The sequence below is a fragment of the Pantherophis guttatus genome, chromosome 2 (genome assembly GCF_059756535.1).
Source record: "Pantherophis guttatus breed Tessera chromosome 2, ASM5975653v1, whole genome shotgun sequence".
NCBI lineage: Eukaryota > Metazoa > Chordata > Lepidosauria > Squamata > Colubridae > Pantherophis > Pantherophis guttatus.
In genome coordinates, this window is record NC_142064.1 from 264422605 (window position 1) to 264446214 (window position 23610).

General features: G+C 45.3%; 1 protein-coding gene across 1 annotated transcript in view; it reads right to left on the reverse strand.

Moving 5' to 3' along the window:
• Positions 1-23045, reverse strand: part of LOC148115759 (uncharacterized) — a 38596-nt gene extending 15551 nt beyond the window's left edge. The window contains 4 exon segments of the mRNA XM_087885240.1: positions 9153-9689; positions 14124-14232; positions 15870-16130; positions 16132-23045. Of these exon segments, the coding sequence (XP_087741366.1) occupies positions 9153-9689; positions 14124-14232; positions 15870-16130; positions 16132-19493 (4269 nt within the window). The 5' untranslated portion in view covers positions 19494-23045.
• Positions 23046-23610: the final 565 nt, after the last annotated feature.

The window sequence follows — 23610 nt, forward strand, 5'->3', positions numbered from 1 at the left end:
AAAGCCGCTCTGCACACCAACTTCCTCCCATCAGTCATCCGGAAGAGGAAGTTCCTCTGCGCCTCTCCTCTCCTTCCATCCTTTCTAGCAATGCAGTACTCAATGGTTTAAAACTCCTTTTTTAAGCGCAATCAGGGATGGCACCATTGAATTGATGGCTTTCTAGGCACAGACGTTGCCTGACCGCCATCTAGCGACAGGAGGTGGTAAAACACGCCTGTCCATTCTCTACTAAGGCTTTTGGGAGAGGTTTTCGACTCCTAGCAGCCGACCTTTGCAACTGAGCCAAGTGAAAAAGTGAAACGTGACGCTACTTAGCTTCGTATTTGGTGCCTTTGGGTCAGTCTTGATGCCTGGCCTTTCAGTTTCCTTGGCAAAGGTTTTTGGAAGTGGTTCCCTCCTTTTCCTGCTTTGTAGGCCTGCTTACTTCCTTCCATGTGGGGTTAGCTCCATTGACGATTACACGTTTAGTACGATTTGTCAAGCAGTTAGAAACTCACTTTCTATAGCATTTCTCTGGTTCACTAATTGTCAAAGAATGAAATAAAGTTTGTTTGGCATGATCTGTTTTTGATCAACCCATGTTGGCTACTGGTTATAACTTGTTTGCTTCTGGGTGTTCACAGATTTGTTGCCTGGATATGTTTTCCAAGATGTTACCAGGTATTAATGTCAGGCTGATCTGTCTGTAATTTCCTGGACGAGTTTATTTTACCTGTTTTGAAGATGGGAACCACATCAGCTCTTTTCCAGTCCTCAGTTACAGGTAATCCTGAATTTACCACCACAATTGAGTCCAAAATTTATGTTCTTAAGTGAGGAATTTGTTAAGTGAGTTTTGCCCCATTGTACTACTTTTCTTGCCTCATTTGTTAAGTGAATCCTTGCTATTATTAAATTAGTAATACGATTATAGCACAGTCGTTAAGCGAATCTGATTTCCCAATTGACTTTGCTTGTCAGTAGGTCACAAAAGAAGATCACATGACTCTGGAACACTGCAACAGTCATAAATGTGAATCAGTTGTCGAACATCCGAATGTAAATGACATGACCATGGGGATGCTACCATGTTTTCCTGAAAATAAGACTCTGTCTTATATTTTTTTGAACCCCGAAATAGGGGCTTGGCCTTGTTTTCGGGGGGGGGGAGATGTCTTATTATTTTCAGGGTGCAGGAGGCCCTGGGCAGCCTTAGCGCTCACAGCAGGGGGTCTGGCAGAGAGAGGGTCCTTCTGCGTGCCGCCATCAAGCCCCTCCCCTTCTGCAAGTGTGTGTGGAACATGAGCAGCCTGAAGGCGCCAAGCTGCGGGAGCACTTGTGTCCCTTTGCTCACGTGCCTCCCAGGCCTCACCACATCGATGTGGCTGACTATCCATCAGGGCTGCAGCTCCCTTTGCCCATCATCGCCTCTCTGCCCCGGCTGCCCACAAAGCAGGGGTTTCCAGCTGGGCTTTTGAAGCTGCAGAGGCAGAGTTTAGAGGAGAGAAAGAAAGACTTCTGCTGCTTTCTTTGCATGCAGCCAGCCAGCAGAAGCAACAGAAGTCTTTCTTTCTCTCCCACAAACTCCGCTTCTGTGGCTTCCAAACTCCAGCCAGGGCAGCGGCTGCTCTGGAAGTGTGCTTCCCGCTCTATGGTGATAGTTACTGGAGGCCTCTCCTTTCCCCCCTGCTCGTCTCCACTCCAGAGGGTTGGGTGGGGTGGAGAGAATATTGCTGCCAGCCCTGGATAACTCTCCAAGGTTGGATTGTAGATATCTCTCTCTCTCTCTCTCTCTCTCTCTCACACACACACACACACCGTTCTTTCTTTGCAATCAGAGCAAAGACAGCCCTTCCAGGATTGCAAGGCTGAAGCCTCCGGATGGAGCATTTTGGAGATGTGTGTCTGTGCTGCGATCCCAAGTAAAGAACAATCGGCAGGAAAAGGGGGAGGAGGCTGGCAGCTGGGAAGGTGCTCTGGAGATCTGGGTTGCTCAGCTGATCAGCGGGCAGCAATTAAGGGGCTGAACCTCCATGAGGTGACTGGGGAAGGGAAGGGCTGCCTCCTGCTTGCCACCCCCAAACCTTCACTGGGGCTTATTTTGGGGGGAGGGTGTATATTTAGGCTTGATAAGGTTTCTGGCACCAAGAAAGCAGCCCTGAGAGGCTGCATGTGGCCTGTCGGGCCTTCTTTCCTGTCACCAAAGTGCTTGAGGATTGCGACCCTTTAGGCTTCGGCAGCCCTTTTCAAAAATTCTTTGCCTGTAGGAATAGGATTTCGTAGGGACACGCCTGCTCCTCCCAAGCTCTGCTGCTGCCAACAAAAGCGTTTTGTATATTGCTGCCAAAGCCTACATGAAGGCAATCTCCCTGCAGGCTTTGGCAACGAAACAGCAAATGGAGGGAAAGCCTGAAGGAATGTCTCAATTTGCAGAGAATAAATAGAGACCTAAAGGGCGAGATCGTATGAGATCAGTAGCACAAACTCCCATGCTACTTATCTCACATGATCTCACAGTATTTGTGTAACTTCAAATGTTGGCTAAGGGAACGCTTGTAACCCAGGGATTACCTGTATTTCAATTTGCATTCGTAACCTGTCATTTACTGTTCTGTTTTTGGTAAGTTGAATCAGGTTTTCTTTTTCAGAAAAAACACAAGTTTCTTCTTTGTACCTTCTTCCCGCTTCTTATACTCCTGTGAATTAGGGCGATGTCTGTCTGAGTCTCTTCTGCATAGGATCCACACGCTGCTTACTTGAGAGATGTTTTTTTTTAAAAATTGTACATGGTGGAACCGTCTTGACGATATCTCCGCTTTATAAACTATAACATAAGTCACTTATGTATTCAATATACATTACTACTAATTATATACACATACCTAACCTCTTATACACACTTACACTTACATACTATATTACATATATTGCCTTTTGTTTCAATCTATGCCTCCTTGTTCTTACTCGTTCCAAATTCTATTCCTTAAGTCTAACCATTGATAAACCTATTCCAAATCTCATAGTATTCTGTCTCTCCTTTATTTTTCAGTTCTAGCTTCAGTATATCACATTCTGCACAATCAAGTATTTTCTTTATTATTTCCCTTTCTTTAAGTATGTTTTCACTCTTCCACTGTTGCGGATAAACTATTCTTGCCGCTGTTATGATATGTAATATTATAGAATTCTTTATTGGCCAATGACACAAAAGGATTTTGTCTTGGTGCATCCATCAAAGAAAGGGACTGAATGACTTGGCATTAAATTCACAGATTTAAACTGAACAGTGGGGACAGAGAATTAATTGATACAGAACATTTCTATCCCCAGCATTCTAAAATTAATAGGGTTATCAGTGCATGTAACATAGATGTTTGTGCGAGTAAGATTACCAACCTTGCTGTCAAGCAAAACCAAGAATTTAATAGTGAGTGACATACCATGTGCACTAATCAAACAGGTGGCAAGAAAATAGGGGCAGTCAGGAACAACACAGATTACGTAGATAGTAAACACAGGGTCAATCAAAATGGACTCAAATGTCTATGTCAATGCACAGAGTATGAGGAATAAACAGAGTGAATTGGAAATTCAAGTAAATGAAAGCAGATATGATACTGCTGCCATTACAAAAGCGTGGTGGATATGAAACCAACAAATGGAATATACAGTTAGAGGTATTTAAATATTTAAAAGAAATAGACCAAATAAAAGAGGAAGTGGAGTTGCACTATATATAAGAAATAACTACATTTCTACAGAAATAGAGCACAACAATGATGAAAATTATCTTGAATGCATTTGGGTCAATATTAAAAGGGAAAAAATGGCATTGCCGTAGACTATAGGCCACCCAACCAACCAGAGGAAATAGATGAACTTTTTGCTAGTCAGCTAACTAAGGTATGTAGGAAGCACATCACAATAGTAATGGGGGAGTTTAACTATCCTGACATCGACTGGGAGACAAAGTCTGCGCCAAGTGGAAGATCCAACAGGTTCCTAACAAACCTAGCAGACAACTTTGTTTCCCAAAAAGTAGAGAAGGGAACAAGGGTATCATCCATATTGGACTTAATTGTCATGAACAGAGATGAAATAATAGAAGGTGTTGAAGCTACAGGAACCTTGGGAGTAAGTGATCATGCAATATTGGAATTCAACATTATGCAAGCACAAGTAGTAGAACAAAGTCAAACTAGAGTCTTGGACTTTAAGAGAGTTAATTTCAATACACTTAGAGCTTGGGAAGGATTCCACGGATGAGAATCCTCAAGGGGAAAACAACTCAAGAACCTTGGGAAATTTTGAAAAGTGAGATTATAAAAGCCCAGTCTAGCCCAATACCAATGAAGAAAAATAACAGCTCTCAAAAGAAACTAGCATGGCTGCACAAAGCGTAGACGCAATTTACATAGACTTCCGTAAAACTTTTGATTCAGTGGTACATGACAAATTACTTCTAAAACTAAAATCTTATGTCATTTCTGGACTCCTACATAAATGGATAGCTTCCTTCCTGTCAAACGGACAACAAATGGTCAAAATAGGAAGCACTCTATTAAATCCTGTACCTGTTAACAGTGGTGTTCCTCAATGCAGTGATTTAGGTACAACACTCTTTATACTTTACATAAATGACCTTTGTGATCATATTAAAAGCAACTGTGTTTTCTTCATTGCTGATGTTAAACTATTCAATACCACCGACAATGCAACTACCCTTTAAAAAGACCTTGACTATGTGTCAGATTGGTCTAACAAGTGGCAACTTCAAATCTCAACCAATAAATGCTCTGTCTTGCACATTGGCAAAAAAAATCAAAACATAAAATAGAAATTAGATGGACATGGAAAAGAAAAATGTCAAAGAAACAATTGGTCCTTTTTGGGAGAAAGTGGCAAGAAGGTGAGAAAGCAGTATTACTTAACTCGTTTTTTGCATCTGTCTTTACACAAAAGGAAAAAACAGTCCAACCTATCAAAAACAGCACCACAAAAAACAGATTAGGAACACAAGATAAAATAGGGGGGGAAATGGTAAGTGAACACCTGTCTACCCTAGATGAGTTCAAATCACCAGGATCAGATGGATGACACCCCAAGGTTCTGAAGGAACTGGCAGACGAGATCTCAGAATCACTGAACTATATCTTTCAAAGATCCTGGAGCACAGGATTTTCCAGCCAGAGGACTGGAAAAGAGCTGATGTAGTTCCCATCTTCAAAAAAGGAGGAAAAAAAATAGATCCAGGAAACTATCAGCCTGACCTCAATACAAGGGAAGATTCTGGAAAAGATAATCAAGCAATGAATCAGCGAACAACTAGAAGCAAACAAAGTAATAATCAAAAGCCAACATGGGTTTGTGAAAAACAGATCATGCCAGGAGGACGGAGCTGACGTCGCGACGGGACGACGGAAGGTTTTGGAGCTCCGAGACAGCCGTCGATATCTTCACCACTGGACGGTCCAAATCGGACCCCACTGTCCCGTAGAGACAGTGATAGAGGAGGGCACATCCTGCCGATCCCAGGGACACCGCAAAGTCCCTGGTTGATCCAGGAGAAGCCCTTTTTTCCAGCGCTGAAGAGGCAGCCATTAAGCTGCTGAAGTTGGGAGACCTCCGGAACGGAAGAGAACGAAAGAGAAAGTGTGACAACTTGGTGAGAGATTTAATTAGACTTTAAGAACATCCTGATGTGAAAAGATAATTAAAATTGAAAATAGAAGTTATAGAAGTTATAAATAGATGCTTGTGGAGAGTTTTATTTTTTAAATTTGACTGGACTGGATGAGAAGGGAGATTTTCTTTTTTACCTGTTTAACCACTAAATTTCTGGTCTCTTTTGTGTTTATAAGATTTTGGAATAGTTTTGTTACTTTCCCCTTTGGTTACACTTTAACTTTTATTTCCCCCCCCACTTCTTTGGAGATAGAGGGAGAGTGGAAGAAGCAAGAAATACTGCCATCTAGTGGACTGAAACATTATGTCTTTTCTTTTTTCCTTTTTTTTTCCACTGATGAATGTAGCAACTGTGTTATAATTCAAGGTCATTGAGCCTGTTTATAGATAAAACTTAGAAGAGCATCAAAGAGTGTCTACAGGATTGTTTATTCAGGTGCTCTTTGGAGAAACCACTGTTGACAGACGGTTAAAACTTGAAAGAAGATAACAGCGACTCTGGAAAGAGAGCTGTAAAATTGAGTGAGATATATAAAAGAGCTTTTGAATACTACACAGTTGTGGACTTTTATATTAGATAGAAAGCTTTCTCTTTTTTTAAATTCTTTTGCGTGAGTGTTCCTTTTTATTATTCCACTTCTCCCCTTTCTAACTATTTTTAATAGGATTTGTCTCCTTTGAGAAAACCTCTAGTATTTTTAAGTTTTTGAAATATATTTTCTTTTTCTTTTTCTCTTATTTTTTCTTTCTTTTTTTATTCAATTCCCCCTCCCCCCCATCATAATACTTTAATGTTTAACTGGATTAAGGCACAGAAAAGCCTAAAGAAATTACTTTTTGGCTTTTTTCTTTTCTTTTTTTTAAATTTTCCTTTTTTTTCTTTTGCTTTCTTTCCCCTATTAATTGGAGATTGTGAATTTGGTTTTTACTTTTCCACTCGATTGGATTAGGGCAGACAAGAGCCTGAAAATTGTTTTCTTTGGTTTTCTTTTCTACCTATGATTATCTGGGATACTATTTGTCCTCCATAAAAACAGATTAGGGTCGAGAACAACTTGAAGATATTTTTTTTTCTTTTTGATTTGAACAGTTTGTAACTATTTCATAGATATGAGTAAAAAGGCAGCAGTTCTTAGTTCTTCTGGATCGACACCTTCTTCACCATCGGGAGGAAACGATCAATACAGGCGATGTTGCAGCAGGAAAAAGAGAAGGAACGTGAGAAAGAGAAAAATGCAACAATGCAGATGATTCTACAAGGAATACAAGAAATAAAATTGAAAATAGAAAAGATTGAACAAAGAACAGGGGAAACAGATGGAAAAGTGGAGAACATACAACAGATGATGAAGAAATACGAGGACAGACTTGAAAAAATTGAAGGAAAAGAAGAATGAAGAGACAAAAAAAATAGAGATATGGATAGTAGATTAGAAGAGGTTGAACGTGATAAGAGTGGATTAGATGGGAGATGGACAAGTCAGAATTTTATTTAAGATTCCAAAATGTTGAAGAAGAAAAAGGAGAAAATTTGGCAGAAAAAATGATAGAAATTTTGGCAGAAGCATTAGAAATTACCAAAGAAAAAATGTTTGATGGCATTGACGAGATGTATCGAGTATATACAAGATGTGCAATGAGAAATAAACTACCAAGAGAAGTTCATATAAGATTCACCAAGAAATCAATTAAAATGCAAATATTGCAGATTACAAAAGAGAAAACGTTGAAATACAAGGGCAAGGAAATTATGGTTTTGAAGCAAATACCGAGAGGAGTGAGAGAGATGAGAAGTGAATATCAATTTTTGATGAAAATATTGCTCCAGAAAGGTGTGAATTACAGGTGGTTGATACAAGAAGACTTGGTGTTTACATGGCAATTGCAAAGATTCAAAATAGATTCAATGGATAAAGCCAAAGCATTTTATGCTGAATATCTTAGAGAGAAGGAAGTAGAGGTGAGAAGAGAAGAGCCATTGGTTGAATTACAAGAGGAAAATCTGGCAATGATGGAACAGAAGGAGCAGTAGGGGGCATAGTAGACTATAAAGAACAACATGAACCGAGATCCACTAGATCAGTGGGTCTCAACCTTCCTAATGCCGCAACCGTTTAATACAGTTCTTCATGTTGTGGTGACCCCCAACCATAAAATTATTCCTAAGACCATTGAAAATATGTGTTTTCCGATGGTCTTAGGCAACCCCTGTGAAAGGGTTGTTCGATCCCCAAAGGTGTCCCGACCCACAGGGTGAGAACCACTGCACTAGAGCAACAAATCCTTCATATAAAGTATAAATATGGATGAGAAAAAATTGATAACAATAAACATAAATGGACTTAATATAGCAACTAAAAGAAGAGAGGTATTTCATAAATTAGAGAAATTAAAATTGGATATAATTTGTTTGCAAGAAGTACATATTAAAAACAACATGAACAAATGTTGATACAGCCAAAATTAGGGAAATTATTTACTTCACTACCGTAATGTAAGAAAAGAGGAATGGTTTTATATATCAGAGATACAATACCGGCGGAAAAAAATTATGCAGATAAAGAGGGAAGAATTTTGATGGTGGAAATGATAGTCAATAATAAGAAAATACTCTTAATAGAGATATATGCTCCAAATGATAATCAAGAAGATTTTTATAGAAAATTACTTACAAAATAATTGAATTGGACTATGATATTTGTATTTTGAGAGACTTTAATGGCATAGTAGATGGGAAAATGGACTATAACACACAGAAAGCAACAAAACAAAGTAGAAAAACTCTGCCAAAATCCTTCTTTAAGATGATAGAGAAAATGAATTTAAAAGACGCATGGAGAGAAAGAAATGCAAAAAAGAGACAATACACTTTTTATTCTAATAGACACTTATCATGGTCCAGAATAGATATGATATGGATGACAATGGAATTGACTTCTAATATAAAAGAAATTGACATAGAAGCCAATACCTGGGCAGACCATAACCCAATGATACTGAGATGGAAAGGACAAAGGAGAAGGTCCAGATGGACTTTAAACACCACAATATTAAAAGAAAAGGACTTTGTACAGAAAATGGAGAAGGAACTGTGTCAGGAAGAATACATACCTATGTTATGACCTATCACCACTTAGCTTCAATGTGAGGAATTTCAATCACTCACAACCTGACTTCTCCCTGGTGGCACTGGATTTTTTAAACAGCACAACTAATAGTCAGGAATGATGGGAGTCTAGTGTAGTAGCCACTGGAGGGCCATCACATCCTTATTACTGAACTACAGTTTTTACCACAACCCCCAAGTCTGTCTTCCTTCCTATCATCCTTCCTTCCCTTCCTCAGTCTCTGTCTGTCTCTGTCTGTCCGGGGGGAGGGGGAGAGAAGGAACCCCTGAACTGGTGCTAGATGATGAGAATCTGACATCCAGAGGCTGATGAGCCACACACTGATGATCAGCTGGTCGGCAGAGACCCAAAGACTACCTGGCTGGCGGGGAGGCAAGGCAAGGTGTTTTTCTTCTGCGCATGTCCAAGATGGAGAATCCAGCCTGAGACGCTCCCGGTAGATGGGGTGATTCCTGGCAATTTCGGGAGGTTCCTGGGGCGATTGTCCACCATGGCCCCCAGTCCTAGAGAAAAGATTCTTCCCCCGACCCATTGAGGGGCTTTTTGCCCTCTGGAACATCGGGGCGAGGGAAAAAACGGCTGCTGAAGGCTCCGCGGGGTGACGTTGGTAGCGATTTGACTGGCGGCGCTTTTCTCGGCCTCCGGCATGGACCGACAGCGGCGGCAGCTCTGCGGTGCGGCAGCGGCAATGCGGTGGCTCCCCTGGATTCCTGGCCTCTCCGGGGCTTTCTGAGGCTCCTGGGGACCCTGGAGTATGGTGGGAGCCACGGTGGAAGCGGCGCCGGCACTGGCAGTGGGCGCGGGGCGGTCGGCGGCCGCTGGACGATGGCGGAGGCGAGGGGGCGGCAGCTGGCTGCTACCGAAGAGGACGCTATGGTGAGAGGCTGCTGGCTTCTATTTTGAAACCCAGGACCTGCTAGGGGGCGGCCTATTTCTGCTGTCCCACTTTGCTGCAGGAATCCGGAGGCCCCATTGGAGACTGGGGCTGTAGACTGGGGGTAAAAAAATGCTGGAAGACCTGGAAGATCTGGGGAGTGGGAGAGGTTGGAAGACGGCCGAGGGTTGGCCTTGGGCTGCCTCAAGCCATTCCCCCCCTCCCCCCCCTTTTTTGTTGGCCTGTATAGGCCTTATCATGGTCACCACCCCAGCTACTTTCTGCCTTGCAAGCCATCTCTCTTCATTGCTTTCCATGTGTCATCTGTTCCCCGGGTTTACTATTCTGCCTTCTAGACTGGTTCTATTCCACCTATGCCCTTGATGGTGTGGAGAATGGACAATTCTGATATGGATTCTGAGGGACTCCGGTTCAACTGCTGTTTCCCTACCAGAGTGGATAGACTATCGAATCTCTCCATAGCCAACTCCATCGGCTAGCCATCGTGAGAGGATGGCCTGGAGAGAGCACCTTCTGAGTTTTCTTGAAAAGGCACGAGACTTCTTCCACTGTCGTGAGAGGACAGTGGAGCCCGGTTTTTCCCATGTCTTGAGTTGCTGCCTCTCCATGCCCTAGGACGATTAGACTATTCTATGGAACCTCAGCCAGAGGATGCTTCACCCTTCCCGGTTCTTGATACACTCAGCCGCCGAACTCCTTGCACTGCGAGACTCCCCCCTCTCGCAGGCCTGGCCCTCCATGCTATCGAGGGGCTATCTTGATGACGGATTTTGGAATCCCGAGAGATGGCATGCTGCGAAGAGGGGGTTGAGGGGTTTTTTATTTAAATTTTTAAAGAAAATTTTAAGGGGACCCGGGAGGAAGGGAGGGGGTTGTGAAAGTGGACCTGGGGGGGTCCAGATAGCTACTGAGCGGGGTGACAGGCTGATTGGCTGCAGCAGAGGGGTCAGGAAAGAAAATTTATCCAGGGAGCAGGGGGATAACAAGAAGGGCAATATAATTAAAATAATGAGTGGGAGGGGCAGGTATGATGGGCGCAGGGGACCATATCATGTGCCAGGGGTGCGCATACGCTGTTTACGAGCAATTGCGCACTCCGGTCCCCAATGCGCGTCTCGTGGCCTGGGTTGTGCAGAGTCTCAGGCCCAGGGTCCACGGCTGATGTTATGTAATGCCAGGTCGGTTGTCAATAAAGCCCCCCTCATCTGTGATCTTATATTGGAGGGGGGTGCGGACCTGGCAGGTATTACGGAGACCTGGTTGGGCCAAGAGGGGGGGATCCCCCTCGTTGAAATGTGCCCACCAGGTTTTCGTGCATTTCATCAGCCAAGGGCCCAGGGGAGGGGTGGGGGAGTGGCAGTGATTATTAGGGAGAGTCTTTGTCCGAGGGAGACCACTGTTCCTCAGATAGCCGGATGTGAGTCCCTCTTTGTGAAGTGGGGCCGTGGGGTGCAGATGGGTTTGCTGACTGCGTACCTGGCTCCCTGCCACGTGGCAGCGACCCTACCCGAGCTACTCGACGTCATCGCCGGGCTGGTGGTGGATACCCCCAGACTTGTTGTCATGGGGGATTTCAACCTTCCATCCGCGGGTGAGACGTCAGAAGTGGCTCGGGAGTTCATGGCTTCCATGACGGCCATGGACCTGACCCAGTTAGTTCAAGGCCCCACTCACATAGGAGGACACACTCTGGACTTGATTTTCATCTCTGGTCAGTGGTTGAATGATCTTGGTAGAGGGGACTTAGACATTAAACCCTTGTCATGGACAGATCATTCGCTCCTTCACTTGGACTTTCCTACCGCTTCCCCCTGCCGCAGGGAGACGGAACCGACTAAATGGTTCCGTCCCAGGTGCCTGATGGATCCAGAAAGGTTCCTGACGGAGCTTGGGCCGTTTCCTGAGACTCTGACACACGACTCGACTGAAGAGCTGGTGGCCGCCTGGGAGAGTGCGGCCGCCGGAGCTTTGGATCGTGTCGTGCCTTTGCGGCCTCTGACCCGTTGCCGATCTCAATTGGCTCCTTGGTTCTCTGAGGAGCTGAAAGAGATGAAGTGTCGGAAAAGACGCCTAGAGAGCATTTGGAGGACTAGTCGTTCTGATTCCGACCGGACACAGGTGAGGTCTTATATCAAGACCTACCTAGTGGCGATAAAAGCGGCAAAATCTAACCATTTTTCCGCTCTTATCGCATCTGCAGAGAACCGCCCAGCCACCCTGTTTAGGGTGACCCACTCCCTTCTTCGGGGGGGGGAGTGCGGGAGGATCCCTTGCAAGGTCGAGCTGAGGATTTTGTGCAATTCCTGCACGATAAAGTCGCTCGGATTCAGGAAGGCTTGGACTTCGACTGGGTGAGTCCGGGGGAGGAGACGAGGGTAGGTCTTGAGAATATTATCTGGGAGGAGTTTGATCCTGTGGCTCCCGAGGATGTGGACAGGGTTCTGGGTAGGATTAGTGCCGCCACATGTTTATTGGACCCGTGTCCCTCCTGGTTGGTACTGGCCTCCCGGGAAGTTACACGAGGCTGGCTCCAGGGGATTATAACTGCTTCTCTGAGTGAGGGTGCCTTTCCCGCTGCCTTGAAAGAGGCGGTGGTGAGGCCCCTCCTCAAGAAGCCTTCCCTGGACCCGGCTGAATTAGTTAACTATCGTCCGGTCTCCAACCTTCGTTTTGTGGCGAAGGTTGTTGAGAGTGTGGTGGCACGACAACTGCCCAGGCACCTGGATGAAGCTATCTATCTAGACCCGTACCAGTCGGGCTTCAGGCAGGGGCACAGCACAGAAACGGCATTGGTCGCGTTGGTGGATGATCTCTGGAGGGCCCGGGACAGGGGTTGCTCCTCTGTCCTAGTCCTATTAGATCTCTCAGCGGCTTTTGATACCATCGACCATGGTATCATGCTGAAGCGGTTGAGGGGGATAGGAGTAGGGGGCACCGTTTTGCAGTGGTTCTCTTCCTTCCTCTCCGGCCGCTCGCAGTTCGTGTTGGCAGGGGGGCAGAGGTCGACCTCGAGGCATCTCGCATGGGGAGTGCCACAAGGGTCGGTCCTCTCGCCTCTTTTGTTCAACATTTATGTGAAGCCGCTGGGTGAGATCATCCGTGGTTTTGGGGTGAAGTGTCACCTGTACGCTGATGATACTCAGCTGTACATCTCCACCCCAGACCACCCCAACGATGCCCTTGATGTGATGTCTCGCTGCCTGGAGGCCGTGCGGGTCTGGATGGGGAGGAACAGGCTCAGACTCAACCCTTCCAAGACCGAGTGGCTGTAGCTAACGGCGTCCCGATATAGTCAGCAGGTGCCATCGCTGACTATTGGGGGTGAATCTTTGCCCCCCACAGAGAGGGCTCGCAATCTGGTTGTCCTCCTGGACGCACGGCTGTCTTTAGAAGAGCATATGACGGCCGTGGCCAGGGGGGCCTTTTATCAGGTTCGCCTGATCCGCCAGTTGCAGCCCTTTCTGGACCGGGACGCCTTGCGCACGGTCACTCATGCTCTTGTCACCTCCCGGCTGGACTATTGTAATGCTCTCTACATGGGGCTCCCCTTGAAGAGCACTCGGAGGCTCCAGCTGGTCCAGAATGCGGCCGCGCGGGTGGTTATGGGCGCACCTCGTTGTGCCCGCGTGACACCCCTCCTGCGGGAGCTGCACTGGCTCCCAGTGGTCTTCCGGGTGCGATTCAAGGTTTGGTTACCACCTTTAAAGCGCTCCATGGCACAGGACCCGGATACCTTCGAGACCGTCTTCTGCCACCAATAGCCTCCCACCGACAAGTCCGTTCCCACAGAGAGGGTCTCCTCAGGGTGCCATCAGCCAAGTTATGTCAGCTGGCGACACCCAGGGGGAGGGCCTTCTCTGTGGGAGTCCCAACCCTGTGGAATGAACTGCCCCCGGAAATACGTAAGATCTCCGACCTCCGGGTGTTCCGCTGCGCACTGAAGACCCTGTTGTTCCGCCAGGCAGGGCTGTCAATATAATAATTTTAAATTGGGGTATTTTAATTTTTGGGGTTTTAAATCGGCCAAATCTATTTAATTATTTTAATTTTTAATTATTGTTGTGTCTTGTGTTTTTAAATTGGCTGTACACCGCCCTGAGTCCTTCAGGAGAAGGGCGGTATAGAAATAAAGTTATTATTATTATTATTATTATTATTATTATTATTATTATTATTATTATTATTATTATTATTATTATTATTATTATTATTATTATTATTATTATTATCACAAGACAGGCAGCCTGTAGTATCTGCAGGACAAGTGACTGACATCTGGGAGGCGAAAACGAGCCGACGCTGCTGTTGTCAGGGGAGAGTGGGGCAGGGTCACATTGTGGCTCCACGTCATAATGGGCTCCAGGAGGAGGAGACCCTGTCTCCCCCATTGTGAAACACGCCCTCCCCTGCCCACCCTCCCCCGTCGCCCTTACCTTTGCGGTTTGCATGCCCCCGTGGGTTGAAAGATAAGGGCGATGGCTAGAGGACGGGCGATGCAGGTGACACAGCCAGCCACGCAAGGAATGGCTGATAGGGATGGGGCTAAGGGCACGGCAGAATCCCACCACTGCGTGGGCCCAATACATTGCTTCAGCAGACCGTAGCCATCCCACAGGCTGTACTTTGAGGACCCGTGTACTAAAAGGTCAGGTCCTGTCCTTAGATTTTGGGTGGGGAAATGTAAATTTTAATCCCATCATTGGCTTTCTAGGTGTTTTGTTTGTGAATAGGCTGGCCTAGATTTCTTAATGGTCACAAAATATCCATCTCTAAAAACTTCAGGCATCTGCTGGAAACTGTTGTGGCTGCTTTCTGCCTTTGCTAGTATTTTTTCTCCATTTCTCCTTTGGGGAAATATAATATTCTGCCTCTTAATATCCCCCCAAATATTTCATTCTTTGGGTGGAGGGGTGTGTCTGTCGTGATTACTCCATACAATACACTCACACTTTTTGATCTAACTTTAAAGCAAGGGGAGGATGTTAATTGATGAAATGATTCCAAGAGCTTCAGCGGCATTAAAGGACAGGGTTTCGGTTGGAGGCTTTTAAGAAGAGTCTGGACAGTCTCTTGTCTGAAATGGAATAGGGTCTCCTGTCTTGATCGGTGGGTTGGACTAGACCACCTCTAAGGTTGCTTCCAACTCTGATACCGCAATTCAGCCCAAAATTTCACTGTTGCTAAATGAGACATCTGTTAAGTGAGTTTTGTCCCATTTTACAACTTTTCTTGCCACAGTTAAGTGAATCACTGAAGTTGTTAAATTAGTCACACAGTTGTTAAGCGAATTTGGCTTCCCTGTTGACTTTGTTGGCCAGAAGGTGACAAAAGAGGATCACATGAGTCTGGGACACTGCAACCATCATAATTATGGGTGTTTTGCCAAGCACCTGAATTTGGAACATGTGACCATGGGGTTGCTGTTGTGGTTGTGTGAAAAACAGTCAAGCGAATCACAGTGAAGCCACCCTCATATGAAGGAGAACCAGTTTTAAAGCATGTACCACAAATGGAATAAAATCTGGGGAGAAAAGGAAAATGTAGCAACTGACATGTTTCAATCAAATTGCTTCTTTTGGCTTTTAAACCATGAAGGTCACCTGCAGGGCAGAACAGCCTTTACATCTGAAATTTTACATTGCTTTTCTCACTGCCCTAAACTCCCCCAATATATTTGCTATTCATATGGTTTCTTCCACTTGCGTGCCTCATTCTTGACACAATCTGAACAGACATGCTTGGTGCACTGAATTTCTGGAACTGTTATCGTGTTTCCCCCAAAATAAGACCCTGTCTTATATTTTTTTGGATCCTGAAATAAGTGCTTGGCCTTTCACAATCTCTTTAACTATAGTCTCAGTGCTCCAATCCCCAAGAGATGCTGGCTGGAGAATTCTAAGGCTGAAAATCTTGGGGGCACACAGGGAGAAAAAGGCTGCATAGCAAGATAGCCATTATCAAGTTTTTTACATAATAGCCAAATTTTTACAAAAATAAATATCCAGCAACTTCTTATGCTGAAAGCAAGATAGCCATTATCAAAGTAATATCTTCCAACTTTTTCTTTCCTCTGCTGCATCTAATACCACTGCATATTTGCCTACAAAAAATCAGGCAAATTCTATTTAATTTAATCAATTTAAATAGTCAATATCTCAGCTGCACTTATAATGGGACACTAGAAATGACATTCAAACGGTTTCTCTCCTATGTGAATCCTCTGGTGTTTCACCAGGCTGGAATTGTGACTGAAACTTTTCCCACAATCAGAACACTCAAAGGGTTTATCTCCTGTGTGAGTCCTCTGGTGGCCGATGAGTTTGGAATGCTGACGGAAACTTTTCCCACAGTCAGGACATTTAAAGGGTTTTTCTCCTGTGTGAATCCTCTGGTGTTTCACCAGGTTGAAATTCTGACTGAAACTTTTCCCAGTCAGGATATTCAAAGGGTTTCTCTCCTGTGTGAATCCTCTGGTGTCGAACCAGGTTGGAATTGTGACTGAAACTTTTCCCACAATCAGGACACTCAAAGGGTTTCTCTCCTGTGTGAGTCCTCTGGTGGCCGATGAGGTTGGAATGCTGACAGAAACTTTTCCCACAGTCAGGACATTCAAAGGGTTTTTCTCCTGTGTGAATCCTCTGGTGTTTCACCAGGCTGGAATTGTGACTGAAACTTTTACCACAATCGGAACATTTAAAGGGTTTTTCTCCTGTGTGAATCCTCTGGTGTTTCACCAGGCTGGAATTGTGACTGAAACTTTTCCCACAGTCAGGACATTCAAAGGGTTTTTCTCCTGTGTGAATACTCTGATGTGTTACAAGGCTGAAATTGGTACTGAAACTTTTCCCGCAGTCAGGACATTCAAAAGGTTTTTCTCCTGTGTGACTCCTCTGGTGTTTCACCAGGCTGGAATTGTGACTGAAACTTTTCCCACAGTCAGGACATTTAAAGGGTTTTTCTCCTGCGTGAATCCTCTGGTGTGTTACAAGGTTGAAATTGTGACTGAAACTTTTACCACAATCAGGACACTCAAAGGGTTTCTCTCCTGTGTGAGTCCTCTGGTGGCCGATGAGGTTGGAATGCTGACGGAAACTTTTCCCACAGTCAGGACATTTAAAGGGTTTTTCTCCTGTGTGAATCCTCTGGTGTGTTACAAGGCTGGAATTGGTATTGAAACTTTTACCACAATTGGAACATTCAAAGGGTTTTTCTCCTGTGTGAATCCTCTGGTGTTGAACCAGGTTGGAATGCTGACTGAAACTTTTCCCACAGTCAGGACATTCAAAGGGTTTTTCTCCTGTGTGAATACTCTGATGTGTTACAAGGCAGAAATTGGTACTGAAACTTTTCCCGCAGTCAGGACATTCAAAGGGTTTTTCTCCTGTGTGACTCCTCTGGTGTTTCACCAGGCTGGAATTGTGACTGAAACTTTTCCCACAGTCAGGACATTCAAAGGGTTTTTCTCCTGTGTGAGTCCTCTGGTGTTTCACCAGGGTGGAATTGTTACTGAAACTTTTACCACAATCAGAACATTCAAACGGTTTCTCTCCTGTGTGAATCCTCTGGTGTCGAACCAGGTTGGAATTGTGACTGAAACTTTTACCACAATCAGGACACTCAAAGGGTTTATCTCCTGTGTGAGTCCTCTGGTGGCCGATGAGGTTGGAATGCTGACAGAAACTTTTCCCACAGTCAGGACATTTAAAGGGTTTTTCTCCTGTGTGAATCCTCTGGTGTACCACCAGGCTGGAATTGTGACTGAAACTTTTACCACAATCGGAACATTTAAACGGTTTTTCTCCTGTGTGAATCCTCTGGTGTTTCACCAAGCTGGAATTGTGACTGAAACTTTTATCACAGTCAGGACATTCAAAGGGTTTTTGTCCTGTGTGAATACTCTGATGTGTTACAAGGCTGAAATTGGTACTGAAACTTTTCCCACAGTCAGGACATTCAAAGGGTTTTTCTCCTGTGTGACTCCTCTGGTGTTTCACCAGGCTGGAATTGTGACTGAAACTTTTACCACAATCGGAACATTTAAAGGGTTTTTCTCCTGTGTGAATCCTCTGGTGTTTCACCAGGCTGGAATTGTGACTGAAACTTTTCCCACAGTCAGGACATTCAAAGGGTTTTTCTCCTGTGTGAATACTCTGATGTGTTACAAGGCTGAAATTGGTACTGAAACTTTTCCCGCAGTCAGGACATTCAAAGGGTTTTTCTCCTGTGTGACTCCTCTGGTGTTTCACCAGGCTGGAATTGTGACTGAAACTTTTCCCACAGTCAGGACATTTAAAGGGTTTTTCTCCTGCGTGAATCCTCTGGTGTGTTACAAGGTTGAAATTGTGACTGAAACTTTTACCACAATCAGGACACTCAAAGGGTTTCTCTCCTGTGTGAGTCCTCTGGTGGCCGATGAGGTTGGAATGCTGACGGAAACTTTTCCCACAGTCAGGACATTTAAAGGGTTTTTCGCCTGTGTGAATTCTCTGGTGTCGAACCAGGTTGACATTCTGACTGAAACTTTTCCCACAGTCAGGACATTCAAAGGGTTTTTCTCCTGTGTGAATACTCTGGTGTTTCACCAGGCTGGAATTGTGACTGAAACTTTTCTCACAGTCAGGACATTCAAAGGGTTTTTCTCCTGTGTGAGTCCTCTGGTGTTTCACCAGGCTGGAATTCTGACTGAAACTTTTACCACAATCAGGACACTCAAAGGGTTTATCTCCTGTGTGAGTCCTCTGGTGGCCGATGAGGTTGGAATGCCGACGGAAACTTTTCCTACAGTCAGGACATTTAAAGGGTTTTTCTCCTGTGTGAATCCTCTGGTGTGCTACAAGGCTGAAATTGGTACTGAAACTTTTACCACAATCGGAACATTCAAAGGGTTTTTCTCCTGTGTGAGTCCTCTGGTGTTTTACCAGGCTGGAATTCTGACTGAAACTTTTACCACATTCAGGACACTCAAAGGGTTTATCTCCTGTGTGAGTCCTCTGGTGGCCGATGAGGTTGGAATGCCGATGGAAACTTTTCCCACACTCAGGACATTTAAAGGGTTTTTCTCCTGTGTGAAGCCTCTGGTGTGCTACAAGGCTGAAATTGGTACTGAAACTTTTACCACAATCGGAACATTCAAAGGGTTTTTCTCCTGTGTGAATCCTCTGGTGTTGGACCAGGTTGAAATGCTGACTGAAACTTTTCCCACAGTCAGGACATTCAAAGGGTTTTTCTCCTGTGTGAATACTCTGGTGTGTTACAAGGCTGAAATTGGTACTGAAACTTTTCCCACACTCAGGACATTCAAAGGGTTTCTCTCCTGTGTGAGTCCTCTGGTGTTTCACGAGGTGAGAATTCTGCCTGAAACTTTTCCCACAAACAGGACATTCAAAGGGTTTTTCTCCTGTGTGAATCCTTTGGTGTTTCACTAGAGTGGAATTCTTACTGAAACTTTTACCACAATCAGGACATTCCAACGGTTTCTCTCCTGTATGAGTGCTCTGGTGTGAAACGAGGTAAGAATTTTGACTTAAACTATCCTCAGAATTAGTACATTTAAAGGGCTTCTTGCCTGTGTGAATCCTCTGGTGTATCACCAGGTTGGAATTATCGCAGAAACATTTCTCACAATCAGGACATTCAAACAATTTCTCCTTGGTGTGAGTCCACATTGCCATGCTTCCTAAAGAATTTACTGCATTGGGAGCACTTGTAGGGCTTCTCTCCTGTGTGGGTCCTTCCAAGATCAGAGGTTTTGCCACATTTAGAGTATTGTATGGCGTTTCTCCAATCGGGATCCTCTCAGGCATAATCAGCTGTGATTTGCAAGTTGTATCTTTCCCACAACAGGCACATCTATGGAGCTTTTCCACAACTCATATTCCTTTGGAGGGCAAAAATATGGATGATCCCTTGTTTAGCAGTGCTTTTATTCAAGCCGTTTTCTTCTTCCCAGAGTGGGCCTGCAACTCTCTCTGCTCTACGTGGCTTTCCAATTGACCTTTTCCTCCCCAGTAACTTCCAGATATTTCCCTCTCTTGCCCAATGGAAAAATAATCTGCCTTGACTTTTCATGTAATGTATGCTTGAATTTCACACCCTGCTTTTCCCAGCTAGAAATCTCTTCCTGATTTTCTCTTGTTTCCCTAGGTAGAAAAGAATTGTGTGACTCTGAAGGAAATGGAAGATATATTGATTTCTGGACTGACTTGCTTTGGTGTTCAATGTTGGTTGTTATCCTCAGTTGTCCAGAGTGCTCATTGCCATCTTGTTTGTCTATAAGATTCAAATAAAAATGTATCTTTATTTGTGCATGAAATGGCTGCAGAAGATGAGAAAAAAAGAAAAAGGTTACATTACAATGAAAAAACAAACATGCCACAATACTCAAAGAAGCTCTTACATTAATAATGACACATGGAAGACTACCCAGATCCAAGTTTGAATATCCATTCAATGATGAAATTCCCTTGTTGACTCGGCCAATCACAAATTCTTAGCAGTGCAAATGGTTGTTTTCACATACAGTCAAGTGAAAAAGAAAGTACATTCTCTTTCATTGAATTTTATGAATTTACTTATCAGATGACGTGGTATTCATCTTAGAACAACCAGCACAAACAGGAACAAAATTGTTGGCTAAAATAGAAGAGTATGGAAGAATGGCCGGACTAAAAATTAATAAACAAAAAACAAAGGGATAAACGAAGAACCTTACAAACCTACAGGAAAAAGAATTGGAAGATAAATTAGGAATACAAATAGTAAAAAAAGTAAAATATTTAGGAATTTGGCTTTCCAACAAAGGGTCAACACTTAGGGAGGATAATTATAATAAATTGGCAAAACAGATAAAAAAAGATCTAGAAATATGGAGTAAGTTACAGCTATCATTTCTAGGAAGGACTGCTAGAATGAATGCTTAAAATGAATGTATTACCTAGAATACTATATTTATTCCAAGTAATTCCGATAAGCCCAGGAAAAGATTTTTTCAAAGACTTCAATAAAATGATTGCAGACTATATTTGGCAAGGAAAGAAGGCAAGAATCAAATTAAAACATCTCCAGGACATATGAGAGAAAGGCGGATTAGGACTACCAGATTGGCAAACATACTATAAAGCCACATCACTAATTTGGATAAGAAATTGGATAGAATTTAAAAACAAAAGGATATTAACATTAGAGGATTTTGACCTACAAAGAGGTTGGCACGATGAGATAAACATCATGGATATTTTCAAAGCCACATTATTAGAGGACCTTTGTTTAAAACGTGGAAAGAGATAAAAAAAATGCATTATTTATTTATGTATTGGACTTGTATGCCTCCCTTCTCCCGAAGGACTCCAGGGGTAACATATTCAAGAGGGTAGGGGCTTCCACAGAGAAAGCTCTCCCCCTAGGGGTCACCAGTCGACATTGTCTAGCCCAGTGGTTCTCAACCTGTGGGTCGGGACCCCTTTGGGGGTCGAACAACCCTTTCAAAGGGGTCGCCTAAGACCATCGGAAAACACATATTTTCAATGGTTAATGGAATAATTTTATGGTTGGGGGTCACCACAACATGAGGAACTGTATTAAAGGGTCGCGGCATTAGGAAGGTTGAGACCCACTGGTCTAGCCGAATGTACCCTAAGGAGACCAACTCTGTGGAAGCGGACCGGGCGATGGAAGGCTACTGGTGGCAGGAAGAAAAAGTGCAGAGGAGAGCAACCAGGATGCTTAGGGGACTGGAGACTAAAACATATGAAGAACGGTTACAGGAACTGGGCATGGCTAGTCTAGTGAAGAGAAGGACCAGGAGAGATATAATAGCAGTCTTCCAATATTTGAGGGGCTGCTACAGAGAGGAGGGGGTCAAGCTATTTTCCAAAGCACTAAGGAGAGATTCAACCTAGAAATAAGGAGGAACTTTCTAACAGTGAAAACAATCAACCAATAGAACAGCTTGCCTTCGGACATTGAATTGCGCATGTCCAAGATGGCGGCGTCCGCTGGGATCGCGATCTGAGGACGGGGTGCCGACCTACCTTTTGGGTCTTTTGGGGGTCGTTTTGAAGACCCATGACCACAGGACCGGTTAGGGGAGCTCCCTGCCAGTACGGAGAGGGTTTTCTCTCCCTCCGTGACTGAGCAGAGAGGTAGGCGCGATGTCGGGAGCGGCGGGCTGCTCAGCTGGGCAGCGGCAGCGTTTTTCACAGCCGGAGGCCATCTGAGTGGCGGAGCGGCATTGCGCCGGGGCGCCCGCTGCGCGGCGAGATTCCAAACCCGGAGGGGTTGCCCGAAGAGTTGCAAAACGTGTCAGGCACCCCCGGAGACCTCTGGGACGACGCCAGGCTCTTCGTAGTGCTGGCGACGATGGCGCGGTGGTGGCGGCGATGGCGGTGGCAGCTGTCTGGCAGTCAGAGGGCGCTGGTGATCCCCCCCCTTGGAGTTGGAGTTGGGGGGACAACGAAACAACAAGACCGGGAAACCTGCAACCACAGTTGGGGCTAGGACCTAGTGGGATATCTTTTCCCAGGCCTTGGGAAGCCTCAAATTGTGGCTGTGCGGGGGCTGGGGGCTTGAGACAACTGCCCCATTTCTCTCTCCTCCAGCGTTCCCCTTTTAGGACTGGGCCCACCTGGACCAGCTGTTAGCCTGTGGGACTCACGTGTCGCTATGTTTATTGTTATCTGAACCCCCCCTGACTGTGGAGAGGGCTATTTCCATCTGAATTGGAGGTTGGTACCTGGCTGCATCCCGTCAGCTGAGGGGGCTGGTCATCAGTTTAACCACCGTGAGAGGGTGGCGTAGTGTTGGGACTCCTGGGGGCTGAACCGGGATGATTGCATATATATGCACTTTATCAGCGGAGGGGACTTGACCATCGGACCAACCGCCGTGAGAGGGCGGTTTTTTGGACCTGATCCCCGGACGCTGTCTGTCTGCATTGGTTTCATCACTGCCACCTCACCACAAGAGGGGGCTGACCAGCTGACCTAACCACCATGAGAGGGTGGTTGGATCTACCCCCCCCTTGGATTGTGGTCATCTTGGATCTGGACTTTGTCCTCTGTTGTGAGGGGACAGTGGACTTGGTCCTGTGAACATGTCTTCGAGACCCCTCATTTCTTTGTCTTCTCCCCTGGTCCTTTTCTATGGACCCTCAGGATATGGTCGTGTTTACCCGTTATGGTCAAGATGTACTCAGCAGTGGAGCTTCTTGGTCTGCGAGACTCCCCCTCTCGCAGGCTTGGCCCTCCACTCTATCGAGGGCCTACCTCAATGATGGGCTTTGGAACCCCGAGAGGTGGCATGCCACAAAGAGGGGGCTGTGGGGTTTTTTAAAATCGTCTTTGTTTAATCTTTTAAGGGGTCAGGGGAGGGGGGAGGGGGTTGGATTGGAATTAGGGTTGTGGGTTTGGGGGATAACCCACCAAGGGGAGGGTCGGGCCTGGCCATGATGCGCGGCGGGGGGGTGGGGGACCCGGTGGTAATGGGGGGGTCAAGCTTGTCCAGACTGTGTTTTCACCATCGGTACTGTGAGTGGGAGGGGTAGATATGGCAGGAGCAGGGGGCCATATCATGTTAAGGGAGAACACACCCGCTGTCTTCGAGCGGTAGGGCACTCCGGCCCACAAGGCTCCACTCGTTCTCCAGGTTGCACAGACCCTCAGGGCCCGGGCCTTCAACTGATGTTGTACAATGCCAGGTCTGTAGTAAATAAAGCCCCCCTCATTTGTAATCTTGTTCAGGAGGGGGGAGCAGACCTGGCAGGTATTATGGAGACTTGGTTGGGCCCGGAGGGAGGGGTCCCTCTGGTAGAAATGTGCCCACCAGGCTTCCACACATACCATCAGCCGAGGTCACAGGGGAGGGGCAGGGGAGTAGCGGTTATTATTAGAGAAGGCCTTAGGCCGAGGGAGACCACTGTTCCTC